The 18,426-nt window shown below is 50.4% G+C and overlaps 1 protein-coding gene across 2 annotated transcripts in view; it reads left to right on the plus strand.

Moving 5' to 3' along the window:
• LOC144936134 (FRAS1-related extracellular matrix protein 2-like) overlaps window positions 1-11,666 on the plus strand; it is a 66,271-nt gene extending 54,605 nt beyond the window's left edge. The window contains exons 21-24 of one of the 2 annotated variants that reach the window (XM_078863025.1): window positions 8,230-8,360; window positions 9,119-9,302; window positions 10,182-10,328; window positions 10,925-11,666. In XM_078863025.1, the coding sequence (XP_078719151.1) occupies window positions 8,230-8,360; window positions 9,119-9,302; window positions 10,182-10,328; window positions 10,925-11,614 (1,152 nt within the window). In that variant the 3' untranslated portion in view covers window positions 11,615-11,666. Of the gene's footprint in view, window positions 1-8,229; window positions 8,361-9,114; window positions 9,303-10,181; window positions 10,329-10,924 lie in introns of both variants that reach the window. The other variant, XM_078863024.1, reaches the window with a different exon arrangement.
• The last annotated feature ends 6,760 nt before the right edge of the window (window positions 11,667-18,426 follow it).

The raw sequence follows: 18,426 nt of genomic DNA on the forward strand, positions 1-18,426 counted from the left end.
TATCATCACCCTAACGTCATCATCACAGCAGTGTTATTGTCATCATCGCTATCATCACCCCAACGTCATCATCGCCATCATCACAGCAGTGTCATCATTGCCATCACACAAATGTCATCTTCACCATCCTCATCGTCGTTGTTTGCCATGCGTAATTCACAACACCGGTCGCAACATTCAACCTCCGGACACACGTTTGCTGTTTCACCGGATAGCCAGTGTAGTTTCATGTCCTTGGGAAAAGAATGATTCAATACAAAACAACGACAAGTAAAGATTGTAAAATCAAATGTTGAAAATCCCCCAGTATAAATGCAATATATATCAAATGATAATCGACAAGATCCGTTAAATGTTTTATATCGGATTAAGGACAGAATCAACAATGGTTAATGCTTACAGGATGTGGTCATACACATGGATTAACAAACACGTGTTAGCTGAGCTTTAGAGGCAACCGGGGAGTTGTTTTTTCCTCCAAGTTTTGGAGGCAGAGCGTACCGCACGCGCAGAGCTGCACAAGAGAAGCATTTGATGCACATTCCCATGGAGTGCAGAGGAGCTCAGCAGCTCCTGAGTCTGCTGGCCCAACGGGTGAACAGCCAGAGGACAAAAAACGTGGAGCCCTACCATGCAAGATCCGGGCAGTCAGCAGATGTCCACGCAAAACTCCTGCAAGAAAGGGCAGCGTGCAGGGCAGCAAGTAGGCTGCCCGATGATCCTGTGAAGAGTATTTTTTTGCGTTATCCCCTTGTACGTATTACGCTGAGAGATGGGATGAGGAGCACATCGATGAGGAAACAGATTGAAATTGAGGACCTTGTATGGATTGTTATGAAACGCGGGTGGGATTGCGTAGGACTCGTTGCTAGAAGGGATGGATGGACGTCGATGGAATGGCAGGCAAACTTTATAACACACCAGACAGGACAACACACCATGAATATGTAGCAATGAGATCAGTTCATACAGATGTAATGCGGGCGTAAGCGACCTTCCGGAGGTGACGTCACGGGGGGTGGAGTCATGTGACGTGGGGGTAAGGTTCGGGGCTTTAAGCGGGTAAACCGGAAGGGGAAGGTAGTCGGGGTGTGAGCGGAAAAGAGTGAGGCCACGCGGGCAAGTGTGGAGAGGGGGGGCGCCGACGGCGATCGGGAGCCAACCCCGAAGATAAGAGGAAGCTGCGGAGTGGTGTGCAGCTGGGGAGGAGACAGCCAGGAGGGCTGCGTGTTAGAGGCAGCGGTGTGGCTGCCAGGAGGAGCTGCGGAGAGAGAGAGAGAGGGGGCTGCTTGTTAGAGGCAGCGGTGTGGCTGCCAGGAGGAGCTGCGGAGAGAGAGAGAGAGAGAGCAAGAAGCTGTGAGAGCTGCGGAGGGAGAAGAGCAGCAGAGAGTACAGCCAAGGGGGGCTGTGTGAGAGAAACAGCAGCGGAGCTGCTGTTGTGGATCGGGCCGACATTGGAGTCAGCACCGTGGAGAAGCTACAGAGTAAAGACAGCCGTGTGGGTGTACAGCACGAACCGAATAATAAAGGACACTGAGCCAGACATCGTGGTCCAGTCGTTTATTACACTGGTGTCAGAAGTGCAACGGCATGTCGAAACAAGTGAGGAAGAAAGTTAATCCGGCGCCTGCATCGGCTTCTTCGTCCGACGACGACGAACTCCCTCCAACCGCGGATCCTGTTGGGGTGGTGGAGGAGAGCCCGGCTGAGGAGACCACGGGAACGGGAGTGGAGGATGTTGGCGCGGTGGCGGGTCCGTCGACATCATCAGACGCGGATCAACGATGGCAAGCGATGGCGGTACAACTGGAGGCACTTAAGGACGTCCTGGCGCATCTATGCCATCTCGTCGCGCCAGGGACGATGGATGATGCAAGTGGTGCTCCGCGGGCCGCCACGTTGCCTGTCCTGCCGCCGCCATTGCCCACGCGGCAAGAGGCCGCCATTTTGCGCGCTCCGTGGCGCCAAACCGCCATCTTGGCCACGCCGCGGGCCGACGCCATTTTGAATTTGCCATCACAACCACCACCATTGGAAGACGGCGGGAAGAGGAGTCGGAGTCGCCACCTTACAACAGTTAAAGAATTTTCCGTCGGTGGGGACTGGAGCGCGTTCGCCTGCCGCTTCTTGGCGGCGGTACGCACAGCAAGATGGACCGATGCGGAGGCTTTGGAGGTGTTGCCGACTCTCCTGGACGACGAATCTGTCCGATTCTTCCGTTCCATAGCGACCGATAAGAAGGCAACTTTACGTGGTGTTTTTCAAGAAATGGCCGATGCTTATGAGCCACCAGATGATGCGCATCGGCGATTCGCTCAACGACAACGAGCACCAGAGGAGTCGCCCGTGGCGTTCAGGGGTGCGGTGCTGGAGCTGGCCATGGCAGCTTATCCTGAGACGCCACAGGACCTGCTGGAGCCTCTCATATTAGGGAAAATGTTGGAGCTGTCTCGGGATCTAGGGATCCCCATGCCTGTGTGTGGGCATGAGAAGCTAACTTCCCGGATGGCTGCTAAGTGTCTCGATGCGCAATTCAACCTCCGTCGCTGGAAACAAGTGACGGCGTGGACGGGGGAGCCCGTCAAAGAAGAGGAGGCGCTGGGGTGGAACCCTGCGCAGGCCGTCTATGTTCCGGATGACCGGGGCCCTCAACAACTGACGGCCGCCTCCGCTCCATGGACGGGACGCGGCGGGCCGAGACCGCGCGCGGTGCTACCAGAACGGGGCCGTCAGGAGGCGAGGCCTGCGCTTCGGCGCAACGAGGCCGAATGTTTCCGCTGCGGGCGTAGGGGCCACTACGCCAGAGACTGCTGGGCCCGCTTCCCGGCTCCGCCGCAGCAGGAGGCCTCGGCACCGGTCAAGTCGGCTAAAGATCCTCCGAAACAGGCATGTCGGCACGCACCAGACACTCGGCAAGGCTTTCCACCTCACCCACCACCTGTGTTGCGCGATCCTATTGTTGTTGTTAAAGAAAGGCCATCGACGGGGCCTTGTCATTCAGTTACGCAGTGGCGCAAATTGGCACGGAGAGTTGTCGCGGCCGCTACGGGTTCGTCCACTGTACCGGGGTCCATACAAGGTGTGGACGTGCGCATTTTGGTCGACTCGGGCGCGTCTGCGACTATTATATCGGATGTCATTTTCCATCTGTTGGGCATTCCGTCGCGGGCTGTGCGTCCGGTTTATGGGTCGTGCGTCGCTGCGAACGGGGGTAGCATGGGTATCGTGGGTCAGGTGGATGCTAAGATATCTATTGGGGATGTGTCGGCCTCGGGTGTTGTGTTGATATCGAGATCTTTGGCGGTTCCTTGTTTGTTAGGCACCGATTTTTTGGCTAAGATGCCCATTTTGATCAAAATCAATGAGAATTGTATTGAACTGCCGGGGGGCCGTCAAATCTCGTTTCTGCCGTCGCCCTGGGGGCGACCTGCTTCGGCCGTACAAGTGCAGGCGCTGTCCGTCGCATCTGTGGACATCCCACCTGGTACACAGATGCTTATACCCTTGCGGTATCGGAAGCCCCTGCCTGATCGGCTAGGAGCAGTAGGGGTCTTGTTGTCACCGTCCGCCACGATAACAACCGGGTTGGCGTTAGTGGGGGCACAGACCATCGTCCGGCCGGATCAATTACCGTTTTTACAGGTGCTTAATGCGGGGGGAGAAAACGTCCGTGTCCCGGCCGGTACGGTTGTGGCACATGCCACTACGGCGTTTGCGACCCATGATTGTCCACATAGCCGGGGAGTTGTTGCTGGGGTTTCCGAGCCAAGGAGTTCGGATGATCGTTGGGTTGCTCAATTATGTGACGAAAATTCTTCCCTGTCCATGGAGCAACGTGGTGCGCTGCGTAAATTGTTGTTGACATATTCCGACGTGTTCAGCTCCGATGATTTGGATTTGGGCCGCACTTCCTTGCTTTACCATCACATTGAGACGGGCGATGCTGCCCCTATTCGATTAAATTCGCATCGGATGAGTCCTGCGGAGCGAGAACACGTACGGGGGGCAGTGGAAGACATGTTGGCTGCGGACATTATATCGCCATCTAACAGCCCATGGGGCGCTCCAGTCGTCTTGGTTAAGAAGAAGGATGGCAAATTGCGATTTTGTGTTGATTTCCGCAAATTGAATAAGATATCGGTGGCAGATGCGTACCCCCTGCCGCGTATGGATGACTCCCTCGACGCATTGTCGGGGGCTAAGTTCTTTTCCACACTGGACCTCTCTTCGGGATTTTGGCAGCTTCCCCTTGACGAGTCCTCACGGGAGAAAACCGCATTCCGTACGCCGCAGGGGTTATTTCAATTCAACTGTCTCCCGATGGGATTGAATGCGGCCCCTGCTACATTTCAAAGATTGATGGAGCTCGTTTTGACGGGGTTGCAGTGGGAGACATGTCTTATATATTTGGACGATATCATTGTCTTCAGCCGCACATTCGATGAACATTTGACGCGGCTGGAGACAGTGTTCACGAGGATGCGTTCTGCCAAATTGAAATTCAAACCAAAGAAATGTCACCTACTGCAACGGTCCGTCCGCTATTTGGGGCACATTGTGAGCGCTGAGGGAGTGTCCACGGATCCGGAAAAGACGGCGTGCGTCCGGGATTGGCCGACTCCGGCCACCGTGGGGGATGTTCGGCGGTTTTTGGGATTTGCCTCGTATTACCGAAGATTCGTGCCGGGTTTTGCGACGATTGCGAGGCCTTTGCATCTCCTTACGGGTAAAGGACGGAAGTTTGTTTGGGGACAGCCGGAGGAGGCGGCCTTTCGGAGTCTGCGTGATCTATTGGCCACGGCCCCAACATTGGATTATCCCGATTTCGATCACCCATTCATTCTTGATACGGACGCGAGTGACACAGGTATTGGGGCGGTGTTATCACAGTCTAAAGGGGGTGTAGAGCGTGTCGTGGCGTATGGTAGCCGAGTCTTGTCTCCTGCGGAAACCCGCTACTGTGTCACTCGCAGAGAACTATTGGCGGTTGTTTTTTTCCTACGGCAATTTCGACCATACCTCTACGGTCGTTCTTTTATTGTGCGTACGGATCATGCGGCCTTGCAATATGCCCTTAAAATTGACCAGCCATCCGGACAGTTGGCACGTTGGTTGGACACGCTACAGGAATTTTCCTTCCAAATTCAACATCGGAAGGGAGTGCGCCATGCGAACGCTGACGCACTTTCCAGATTACCGCGGCGCGCCCCTTGTAAATGTGAGTCGGGGACGCATAGGTGTTCGCCGATTCCAAACCCCCCTCAGCCGCTCACGTTGGCCGTCGAGAAGTCGGACACTCCGATGGAACCGGGACCGGCTGACGGGGTTTTGAATCTGCCGCGGTCTGTCTGGATCCGGGAACAGATGATGGATGAGTCATTGGTGTCCTTGCGGAAGCGGTCTGCTAAGGACGATGGGAGTCCGAGTACGGCTGTGGGGCCGCAAACCGCTCTCCGAGATGGTCTGCTTATGTGGCGGGAGGGGTTCCAGGAACGTTGGCGCCTGGTGGTACCAACGTCCTTGCGGTTCGAGTTGATTAGAACCCTCCATTGTGACACTCTCTTACATTTAGGGGTGCAGAAGACCTTGTTGACGTTGCAACGTCATTATTTTTGGCACGGCATGGCGACAGATGTCGTAGGGCACGTGCGCGCGTGCCCTGCGTGTGCACAACGTAAGCCGCCGAAACATCCTTACGTGCCGCCTCTCCAGTCGATTCAGGTGTCTCGAGTCAATGAATTGGTGGCACTGGACATATTGGGACCTTTTCCACCATCGGCGAGGGGTAATAAATATTTGCTGGTAGGGGTTGAGTACCTCTCCCGTTGGCCGATGGCCTGGCCGTTGCCCGATCAGTCGGCCGCGGCCATTACCGACGCCTTTTTGTTTGGGTATATTATGGATAAGGGGGCGCCTGAGAGACTCCTCACGGACCAGGGCAGGAATTTCTCTTCTAAATTATTGGCGGAAGTGTGCGCGGGCCTTGGGACTAAGAAAGTACGGACATCCCCATACCATCCGCAGACGGATGGTATGGTTGAACGGCTGAACAGGACATTGTCTGCCATGCTTTGCCACACCGTGAGTGAACAACAATCAGATTGGGATCTGCACATCCCCGGGGTGCTTTCGGCGTACAGGATGACGCCTCATGCGGCTACAGGATATTCGCCGTTTTACCTTATGTATGGTCGGGAAAACGTGCCGCCGGTGGATGTGCAATTGGGAACTGGGGTGAAGGGACCTCGTAAACCACTTCCTGAATACATTCAGGACACGGTTCGCCGAGTCACGGAGGCGCGGGAGAATGCCCGCGTGGCTACGGCCAAAGCCCAGGCCCGGAACGAGCGATATGCGCGACGGTCTGAGGGGGAGTGCCCTTGGAAGGTTGGGGACCTAGCCTGGCTTCATTGTCCACAGGTACGTCCGGGGACCTCGCCGAAATTGCACAAACCCTGGCATGGTCCCGTACGCCTCATTGCGGTTCCCAACCCACAGACAGCACGCGTCCAGATTGGGTCTCGTCGCTGGGTTGTGCATACGTCGCGCTTGAAACCATATGTTGCTCCCTTACATGATGCGTCATCCCCCAATGTTGCCTTGCCGGGGTCTGTTGCTGCTGACTCTCCCCTGCCTGCGTCCATTGATCTCGCTGGAGCGCCTGTCGTACCTGTTCCAGACAGGCCGGCCGTGACATTGCGGGGGACGAGGGGCCCTGCTCGGAGGACGCCTGCCAGGTCTGCGGGACCTTCGAGCCCTGCAGCCCTTCCGACCCAGCTGCGGGCACGGTCACAGGACAAGCCCAAGACTAACTCTTTAGGGACACGGGACGTCGGTGGACTTCCAGCTGCGACAGGGGGATTACCCCCTGTCATTCCTCGACTTTCATCGCGTTCCCGTTCTGCGAGTGGGCCGCCGACCGTCCGGGACGGGCCGGCGACCCGCACACGTTCCAAATCGCTTACGTTTCGTTGATTGTTGCTGTCTTGTTATTTTTTTCTTACAGTTGTATTTATTGCATGCTTTTGTACGATCGTTGATGTTCATTGCGTTGTTGTTGTTCTTGTTGTTACATTATATGCTTAGTGTCCTTTAGGGGGGGAAGCTCGGTTCGCCGCATTACGATTTGCTATTGGTCAGCCGAGGTCGGCTGGGATTTTTCTACGGGGGAGGGTGGTGTAATGCGGGCGTAAGCGACCTTCCGGAGGTGACGTCACGGGGGGTGGAGTCATGTGACGTGGGGGTAAGGTTCGGGGCTTTAAGCGGGTAAACCGGAAGGGGAAGGTAGTCGGGGTGTGAGCGGAAAAGAGTGAGGCCACGCGGGCAAGTGTGGAGAGGGGGGGCGCCGACGGCGATCGGGAGCCAACCCCGAAGATAAGAGGAAGCTGCGGAGTGGTGTGCAGCTGGGGAGGAGACAGCCAGGAGGGCTGCGTGTTAGAGGCAGCGGTGTGGCTGCCAGGAGGAGCTGCGGAGAGAGAGAGAGAGAGAGCAAGAAGCTGTGAGAGCTGCGGAGGGAGAAGAGCAGCAGAGAGTACAGCCAAGGGGGGCTGTGTGAGAGAAACAGCAGCGGAGCTGCTGTTGTGGATCGGGCCGACATTGGAGTCAGCACCGTGGAGAAGCTACAGAGTAAAGACAGCCGTGTGGGTGTACAGCACGAACCGAATAATAAAGGACACTGAGCCAGACATCGTGGTCCAGTCGTTTATTACACAGAGGAGAGAGATGGAATTCGGCTTTGCCGGGCCATCATCATGGATGGTGAAAGCTTGGAAAGGCATTCATCCGGAAGTGGATAAAGCATGCGCGTTATGGTGAGGGTGATTTGCGAGCTTTCTCTGGCCACTGAAGTTAAAACTGAACTTTGAGGTTCAGGACAATGGAGTTGTTCTCACCGCACCTCCGTTGAGCGTGGTTGGCTACGTACGGCGCGAAAGAAGTCCCAACATAACGTACATAGTTTAACACGTAGGCTTTCAAAAATTGTAAATGTTGTGGTTTCACTCTTCAACACATTGCACCGGTGGGCTAAAGTAGTGAACTATTTGTCTTTTGTCAACGTGACACTTTTTTGCCGATTGCCCGCCGTGTCGGGTGGTGGAGGGTTACGACACATTTATAAATAACGCGATCTGACCCAAAAACGTGTATTATGAATAACGTACATACACAGGCGTCGTTGCGAATACGATAGCAAAGGGCCGTGACATGCCGTGCTGTGTCGTCTTGTAGGTGAGCGACCCTGTGGCCACAGAGTTCAGTCTCAACACCCAGATGCACCTGCTTTCCAAGAAGGCGCTGTGGCTGTCGGACGGCTCCATGGGCTTCGGCGAAGGCACAGACACGGCCTTCACGGAGGGTAAGTGTCTACCGCGGCCGAGATCCCACACACATTGGCGGTACGCGGCTTAGTGTTTTTGTTGTTGCGCACGCTTACTCGTGTCTATGAAATATAACCACATTGTGAGCGGTGGGAAAATTTTTTTTTTTTTTAAATCTACATAAAATCTTGACTTTTAAAGCTTTCGTGACTGCAGGAATTCATATTCTTTGGGTCTTTTGGTAAAATCACGTAGATAGGTTCAATTTTTTTTTTTAAACTACGACATCGATCACAACACAAGCGGTCGTCATCAGGTGGAGAGAAAAAAATACTATTTTTGTAAAAAAGAATTTTTTACCTATCTACGTGACTTTACCGAAAGACCCAAAGAATACGACATTCTACATTGTTGAAGGTCTAAAAGCTGACGTTTGTAGACAAGGCAGATCGTAACATTATATGACGCTAAGCTCCCCACCGCTCCCCATGCGTGTGTGTATCTGTGCTACGAACCCAGCGACACGAGTTCAATTCCAGCTCACAGCCAACGCTAGTGATGATGATGATCCGAACCAGTCCTGTGCCTCTCCTAGGTCGACTAAGCCTCAAATTAGAACCTGGTGCGATGTGTAAACATCACTACTAGGGAGACAAAGGTGGCCAGGCATTGGTGCCGGCCACCCACTTGCTAGTATGCCATGCAGGCTGCTACTCGCTAACAGCACTTGCCCCAACAGTCCGTTCAGGCTACAAGGGGGAATCTTCGTCTTTGTCGTTGTCTGTGCCGCTTACAGGCAGCACGATATACGGCCGAGTGATGGTGGACCCGGTGCAAAACCTGGGCGACTCGTTCATCTGCACCATCGAGAAGGTGTTCCTGTGCACGGGGGCCGACGGCTACGTGCCCAAGTACAGTCCAACGCGCGCAGAGTACGGGTGCCTGGCGGACGCGCCCTCGCTGCTCTATCGCTTCAAGATATTGGTGAGCGCTGGGTCCCGGCTGACCTCGGCATTAGCAGGACTCGCCGACTTTCCCACCGAGTCAGGCCGTAGGCACCAGATTTTGAAACACTGTTTTACCGCGCACCGCGATTTTTGTTGCGTTGTGGAATGAGATTGTGTTCCTCTTGCGTGCGAGAGGAAATTGTTATCCGAACCGCGCTTAGATAAACTTAGCCTACAAAGAGTTCATGATTTGATAGGGCGAGCAACATTGTGTGGGGAGACAAAGGTCAGCGAGATGTTCGTGGTGATAGCTGCACCACCTTCTCTTACTGCATATCGAGGCAGCATTACTGTATGATCACGTGCCATTGTACACAAACACGTGTTCCTCCCTATATATTTCCCCCAAGAAAGAAACATACATTCCTGCTCGCAACCAATGTTTGAGAATAATGGTTCCTCTTAGGAATATTTGTACCCACTTATATTTTTGTAGCAAAGCACTCTCTCTCTCTCTCTATTTGCATATTACCCTATATCCATGCATTTTGAAATGGAGCCTTAATTTTAAGACCCTTTTTCAAACAGTTGCTTGGTACATTTTCAGTATAGATTTAACTCTTCATGCAATCGCTTTGGTAAAACTTTCCCTAACCTTAACCCACGGGTCCAAATAAGTAATGTGGGTGCGGACAAACATTATTTCCACGAGAGAACAAACGTTTGTGGGGAACCAATATTCATTTTCATCACCCTATTTTTGTTTAGTATATTGTCCGCCACCCCCGTACCTCCGATGAGCGCGGTTGGCTACGTACGGTGCGACACAAGCTCAACTTACCGTGCACTCAGAATCAGCACTGGCCTCAGTGTGTAAAGCGGCGGTCTCTGGCTGGCTGCGCTTGGACGCGTGCAGGACAAAGCTCAGCCTGAGACGCAGGCCACGGTGTTTGGGAACGTCCCGTTCAACTCCCGCTTGGCTATCGACGACCCGGAGGCCCTGCCACTCGTGAAGCAGCCGGGCTCGGACGGGTTCCGCATCGACTCCACGCCACTCTTCCAGGTAGGGCCGATTCTGCCCGCCCAGGCCTCGTGCTGGAGCCCTGCGATGGATGAGCCACACAATGTCCATTTTGAACTGGATGTAATCAAGGACTACTGAGTTGTTTTAAATCAGAATATTTATTTATGCTGGAAGGAATCCGATGAGCTATGAAGCTGTTTTTCACAAATGTCCAGTAGGGGCGGGTAATAACGTTATAACAACAAACAAAACAAAAACACTATAGTAGTACGTGATAGTAGTACATGATAGTAGTTATGAGGTTCTTGGCCTGATCTATAGAAAGTTGGTGCAAAGGTAATGCTGATATGCAATGCTTGGTCCTATGCAATGATGTGTAAATTCATTAATGGAGGTGTTCTGGAAAATAATTTGCAATCCACTGAATATAATCGTCAAGAAACGATGCTTTTGTGGCAGATTAAGTGGATGAAAATCGTTAATTATTACGTTCATTACATGGCCATCTGCGAATCGATGATACGATAAAAAAAACCCAGAGTGGATCGCAAGTGTTCCCGTGAAGCTGCCAATACACGTGGGCTATCAAAGCATTTCCAGGGCACCCACTCAGATGCTACGCGTTTCACCCTCAGGTGTCCTCGGGCCGCGAGTGGTACATCCACACCATCTACACGGTGCGCTCCAAGAGCTCCGCCAACCGCGGCATCGGCAAGCGCAGCGCCGAGCGCACGCTCTTCCGCTTCCACTCGGTGTCGTCGGCGACGAGCGGCGGCGCGGCCGCGGGCGATGTCGCCCCCCTCGCCCGCCCGCTGCGCCACCGCAGGGCCGCGGGCGACTCCGGCGAGCCCTCCCTGGCGCAGGACATCGGCGAGGAGAACAGCCGCGGCACCAACATCCAGCACATCTCGCTGGAGCCCGGCGCGGCGGCCCGCCTCTCCGCCGGCCTCGACCAGTCGCGCTCGGCGGACGACCGCGGGCGACCGGGCGACCGCCGGGGCGGGGGCTCCCGGGATCGCGGCGGCGACGACGACGGGGACGCCGGGGAGGACGGGGGGGCGGCGCCGTCCGTGCCGGCGATCGTGGGCGGCGCGGCGGCCGTGCTGCTGGCGGTGAGCGTGGCGCTGTTCGTCGTCCTGGCCGCGTCCCGGCGGCGGTGGCGCCGCGGAGACGGCGGTGGGGGCGGCCGCCCGGCGGGAGGGAAGGCGGGAGGCGCGGGTCACCGGCCGCACGGCGGCGGGAGCAGCGAACCCATGATGCCGCCGCAGCCGCAGCGGCTCTACGGAGGCAGCAACAGCAGCAGCAGCAACAGCTCAGAAGTGTAACTCTCGCGCCGCTCTGCGGGTGATCTTGCGCGAGTTCGCGTCGGGAGGGCTCGTGCTCTCCACCCAGCGCATCGGTGCTAAACGTCACGACAGCCGAAGCACTCACCCTGTGGTTTCTCCCTTCCATTTTTTTTTCATTTTATTGGTTTTGAGTTATCTTTAATTTTTTTAACATTAATCAGAACTTGCAGTAATTCATTATTGGTGCTTTATATAAAAGTGAAATAATTACTGTGATAGTATTGCCTTTCTATTGAAATACATTTTTGTATGTGCTTGTTTAGAAATGTAGCCTATAGGTTTTTGGGTGTGTTTGATGGCAACTTTAAAAATGTAAAAAAAATAGCATGTAATATTGCAAGGAGTGCCGCCTGAAGATAAGGCACTTCAACATGACATTTTTTTTTTAAACCACTCCAGAGTTTCTTGACTTTATTTCATTGCTTTGTTCTCTTTGGCTTTTCTTCTTTAAAAATAAATCTATCACAGTTGACTTTCAGTATCCCACTAATGTTCTCAGGGTGACATAGATGTCACCGTGGTCTCTTCAGCATCGGGAGAAGTTGCAGCGAGTTTTCACATTTGCCTCTCGTGCCGTGCTTCTTGCCAAAGTGAGACCTTGACTTCGTGCCTCTCACGTCATGTCATCCTCCAGTGGTGCTACTCAAGTGGCTCAACGGTTTTCATGGGGCCCCATGATGGAAATATGAAGAAGAAAAAAAACGTTTATGGTTCCCAAATCACGATTTTCTACTGCTTTCCACGCTTACCACTAAACGCGACAATTGATCATTGGCCGTGGATATTCACGTTGAAATAGGCTGGATTTGTTTCGTAATTTGCAGATTGGTTGCTAGACATGATAAGCTTGGCCACAAGGAATGAAGTTGGGAGATCATTGCTTTAAGAATCATTTAAAGTTGCATGCTGCATGGTAATGGCCATCGGTCATTCCAGGCAGAGTTAAATGCACTTCACGATATCTCTTCATGGAGTGATTGTGCAATCGTCCAATTGTTCTCTCCTCAGTGCCTCTCAGTAGCTCAATGCCAAAGCTGTGTGCCAAAATATTCTCACAATTTGTAAGATAGGACACATAGAGACTGCTTTTAGATTTATATTGAATAACATACGTAAATACGCATTGTATTATTTTATTATTATTATTTTCCAGTGTAGTTTAAATATCAGTGCTTTGGCTTGATTTTTTTGAGTAACATTTGTTTTCTCTTTGGGTGACAGTGGGTTAATTTAGTGTAAATTCAGTTTTGGACTGTTTTTCTCTGCCGCTTTAAACATTTTTTTACTTCACATTGTGCTATGGTTTCTTTAAAATTACCCCAATCATTAAAAATGTTGTTAAACAATCTTATTAATCTGATGACATCAATTTCATCAACAAAAATATCCGAATAATGATGTACAGTTGCCCCCACGTATGTTGTAGAATAAAGTGTTGTGAAATGAGAAGTATGGTTGTGGAAATAAAAACTAATAAAAGCGTGACAAAAATAAACAAATAGCATTACTGAAATTAAAAAGCAACGTGCCGATAATTATCCAACACACACAGCATAATCAACTAATGTTCCACATTGAGGAGATCTGCCACCCATCTAACAAGCATGGCCGCCATGTCAGATGGCGGCCTCTGTATTGTGTAAACACCACGTTCAGCAATTGCTAGTACATCGTCACAAACAGTGACTTGTGCTTTGTTGCTAGTCTGGCAAACATGCGTCTCTAACACTGTGGCAGTGTGAAACAAGTTCTAGAGTATTCTATGGGTCTTTCGGTAAAGCCACGTAAATATCACGACGTTTCGATCGCAACACAAGCAAATCGTCTTCTATCGCTTGTGTTGCGATCGAAACGTGATATTTTTTATAATTTTCTATCTACGTGGCTTTACCGAAAGACCCATAGAATATGTATTCCTGCAGTCACGAAAGCTTTAACGTCGCAAATGTATTAACACCGCGACCTGGTTTGCGTCGCCTTGACCGCACACTTGCGTCGTTGACAGCATCTTCCTGTCTCATTATCCGTCCCTCCTGAGCCTTCGCCTCCACCTGCCACCCTATAGAACGCTTTGATTCACGTCGTGGCGATATTCGTCGCCGCACCTTTCAGGAACGCATCCCGCCGGCGTAAACCAGAGTATCACTGTACGTGTAAACGCGTTGGGCCCCACACGGATAATGTAATTGGACTGCTCGTATGTTTCGTGGGCGAGCGGACGCGGTTTTGTGTGCGTGTGTGCACTCGGGGTCCCGTGATCACTGCTTCGTAGCCGGCTAACCGACCCGTTGCCACTTGCTGATGCCTTTCCGTTCCTCTTGAGCAGTGGGTTCGTAAGCTTTGCTGCAGCCTTGCTGCAGCCTTGCAAGCCCGTTGGTTCTCGATCGTTACAACTTGTAAAGGGTTTCAGTTTGGTGTTTTAACATCTTAACACCTATTCTTGGTTCTTTCGATAAAGTCACGTAGAAGGGAAATAATAACATTTTCTTGCTGTGGGTTTCACACCTGATGGTGATTGCTTGTGTTGCAATCGAAACGTCGTGAGAATTTTATTGTTTTATTTTTTTATTATTTCCCTTCTTCGTGACTTTACCGAAAGAACCAATAATATAAATCCCTGCAGTCACGAAAGCTTTAAATCGAAATCTTGACACCAATTTTGTTGCTAGAAAAAAGGGGAAAACCTATTCTCATATTTTGGTACTGGCAAAAGAGGTCCCATGATGTAGCTTCTAACCCCGAGCTCTCATTACTCTGATAGTGCATTGTCTTTGAGCTGTGTACGCCTTTTGGCGTCCTCTGGTCTAACACCGTTTTGAGACGAGGCTCAAAAGAAAGCTGTCTGGTGTGGACCAATCAGTTTCAAAGACAATGCATATATTATCAGAGTATGTTTCTTGTTTGCATTCTGACCACAAGTATTGTGGTTAATGCAGACATGATTCCTTGTAAAAGGTTTCAGTTTGGTGTTTTAACATATTAACACCTGTTTTGTTGCCAGATAAAAGGGGAAAACCTATTCTCACAACATGTATGATGTTAATAAGTACATAGGTTTGATGAAACAAAGTAGTTGTACTTACGTGCCCATGCTAAATTTTTATTTCCATTATTTATCTTTAAAAAAAATCTGGCTATGCCTCGCACCCCCAGAAAGGGCATCTCGCACCCCCCCAGTGGGTGCGTGCACCCCAGGTTAAGAATCGCTGGTCTAGAGGCTTCCACTCTACCTGCTTGACAAATCTATTTTCTAAACCTCTACAACACATGCGTGCAAACAGCATGAAAGCAGTAAAAAAAATGGTTTTAGAGCAGAACAGAACACAAATCGTATGACTCGAGTTTTTTCAATGTTGTGGGTGATGATACCAGATGACTGGAATGATGCGTTCCAGTTCATGCTGACTTTTAACGTCATTTAATGCCATCAACGTTTACCAAATGTCATGCATCTGAACAAAAAAATGTCTACAACTCTACCGAGTTCTGTCAAGAAAAGCAGTCTAAACTTTTTCATTGCCTTAGGCATGAAGATTTTCAATGTGTCTTTTTTACGTCTAAGAGCTTGAAGAATGTGCCTTAACGTCGATGTGAAGGTTATAACGTGGTGCTGTTAATGTTTAGAATTACATGATAAGCTAAATAAGATCTTGCACTTGCACAAGGTAAACCAACGCGCGTTTTAGACATCACAGATGGCAATGTTAACGTAACTTGAAAGCGTCATCAATAAATGCTGCCCAGTGCCGCTGTTCCTAACAGTGCAGAACAATACACCTATTAGTCAAACCAAATTGTGTTAAAACACCCATTGTACTCCTCTCACAATTAGCGTGTTCTCTTAATAAGCTAACATTGATCAATGTGTTGTCAGCCGTGCCTCGGCTCTAAGTGGGCTCAGGATATGTCTGCAAGAGCATGCGAATCGGATGTTCTCACCAAGTCGCACTCTTTGCTGTGTTTACACGCATGCCAGACTCGACTGGTCAAGAGTCAAATGCAGGGTGACCCGCTCCCTAGTTTGTGGCAAACACTGCCGTTTAAATGTGCTCTCAGACCAAATGTCTGCAATATTTTACTTCTTTTTTTTACAAATACGTTTTTAATCCAGACGTATTACTTATCTGTTTTAAGGCCATTGAACATACATTGCGACAAACAATTTCTGGAAAAGCAATTCCCGTTCGGAATATCAACAAACAACAGATTATGGTAAAACACTTAAAGGTTACATAAAGGTTATGTTTTAATACCGAACTCTTTGGCCCTATACGTGAACATGTATCAACCATATAAACAATAAGATCATCCCTTAAGCCTGATTAGACTGAGTAAACCTCCTGTTAGCAAGTGCCTATTACGAACAACAACACAAAGACAAAGATCCCCCGTATAGCCTTAAGAGACTGTTGGAGCATGTGCTGTTAGCGAGCACTTATGAAGGTGTTCACACGTGCCTCTTAAATGTGTTTAGTACCAAACTACACTTGCACACATTTTTACATTTGTAATTATATAAGGTCAACTATTTAAACAAACTAAATGACGACTGAAATACTGAAGATCATGGTGAGACATTGGCAGCCAGCATTGAGTATCATTGTGTCCATGTCTAATAATTATCTTTGTACGAGCATTTCTTAAAAGAAGCCAAAGTTTTATGAATTGTACGTTCTCTCGTTCCGTGGTCACGTGGTGAAACCCTGATGTTTGAGACGTTTTCCACAGTGTCAATGGTTTTATTCATTTGCTGCGTTGACAACTTGTTGCATGAGTTTGTGGGCTGAACGCGCTGTCGTATGGCGGTCATAATAATGAAAATCGCCTGCTAAACAACGCTTGTTTCTAGAACCTAGGCCAGTTAACAGTCGTGCTACTTTTTTAACTCGAGGTTGTTGTTTTTTATGGGGGAACAGCATAACAAAAACACAATGGGGCTCAGTAACCCTAACTGTGTTGACTTTATACTATTGTCTGGAGTGTAATTTTCCAACAATTAAGTTTGTCAATTTGTTTTTTCATTCACAAACGCTCAAATCTCAATGTCTGCCCGTGTGAAATGGGCAGTGTTCCTTTTTTGACACACGCGCGTGGGTGTGTAATTTATAGCCTCCCTCAACACGTACATATATAGCGGCTGACGACGCTTTTTCTCAACCGGCGACGATGCAAAAGTATATCTGCTTAAAAGCGGCGTGCGTGAGCCTCGCTTATAGACAACGTTCCGCAGACTGCATTTTTTTTGTACTTTGATCCTTAAGTTAAATCGTGGGCAGAATGACTCTTTGCAGTGACTGGTTAGGTGCATATTTGAAGAGAGTGAGAGAGAGAAATGTAGAAGCTCGTTCGAGTGTTTTGTTTTGGCCTTGTGAGCGTCGAGCACTCCACAGTAAACACGTTACATTTTACCCAAACCACTTCGCCGTCCCCCCGTGTTTCATTGCCTCGTTGTGTGCACAAACACTGCAGGTGCAATCACGTGCGCAAAGTCATAGGCTCGGAATGACTGCAGTTAATGAGAGTGGCAGAGCTGTCGGTGTTGAGGCTGTGAGTTCGGTAAGTTGAATCAAAAAGAAATCTTTTTTTTTAAGTGACGTTCGAGAATTGTGTGCGGGTGGCTTATATGAGTGAATGCAAACATAGCGAATGCACAAGAGAACACATACAAACGTGGAACAGTGGTATCTGAACTTGGCCTCCTCTAGATCGACTCGGCCTGAAATAAACATCTGCTTTGGTGTGTAAATATCGGCATTAGGCAGACAAACGCAGCCAGGAGTGGTGCTCGCCAAACCACTGCCTCCATCTGCTGTGCCGTGCTCGCGAACAGCACCTGACCCATCAGTCTCAATGGTTATATTGGGGTCATCTTTGTTATCAGTGAGTGGAAATCTGCAAGACAATCAATAAACACGTGTTGGCAGTGGCTCAGCCACTGCGCAGGTGTCGCGTGACGACGCTGATGATGACTTTGCATTACGACTGGTGACGAGGATGCAATAACACGGGCGCACGACCGCCTCGCAAACAAGGACCGAGCACCACCAACATCTCACCGCGTAAATCTGAGACCAGTTACACCCCCTACGACCTCGCCCATCTCTGCCCCAGGCCAGACCTCCGGGCCCATTTTACTTGTGACCCCAACAAGCTGTGATTATAGGATTAAACTGGGTGACCCCGAGGCATGGGATTCACAGAGCTGGGTTAATTACAGGGCACGTGACGTGCGTCACATGCCCTGGCTCGGAGGAGGGGAAGACTGCTGCCATAGCTGGAGAGGAGAGATGGTGGTGGTGGTGGCAGTGGTTTTCTGGGCCAGGCCTCTGTGTCTCGTCTGTGCTGCAATGCGTTCTCGGCATTTAGCGGCCCATTTTACACCCACAATTGTGATGTCCGCTCGTAGAGTGTGAGAGATGCTAGGCTGATATGCGTCTGCATAAACTGTGGCTGGTGAAGTGGGTCCATTCCTGAGCAGTGCGGTGAAGTATTAGCAAATAACTCCAGAAAACGGTACGACGTTGGGATACCTTCACCCAACAGTATTCCTAAACAGCTGTGGTTGCTCTTCAGCTATTACTGGAATTAGCAATCATGCCTCTGCTTTGCACCAAGCCTGTCAATGCTGCTGCTATATCCATCATGACGTTATTTCGCCATTCGTCATGCAGCGGTTTGGAAATGTTTTATCCGACACATCCCGATGCCACGCTGGTAATTACCATTTCCATGCCTCCGTGCTTGTTGCACTGATTGACAGATAAACAGCCTGTAGAGCGGACACAGTGAGA

This window comes from Lampetra fluviatilis, chromosome 15 (genome assembly GCF_964198595.1).
Source record: "Lampetra fluviatilis chromosome 15, kcLamFluv1.1, whole genome shotgun sequence".
Taxonomy (NCBI): Eukaryota; Metazoa; Chordata; class Hyperoartia; order Petromyzontiformes; family Petromyzontidae; genus Lampetra; species Lampetra fluviatilis.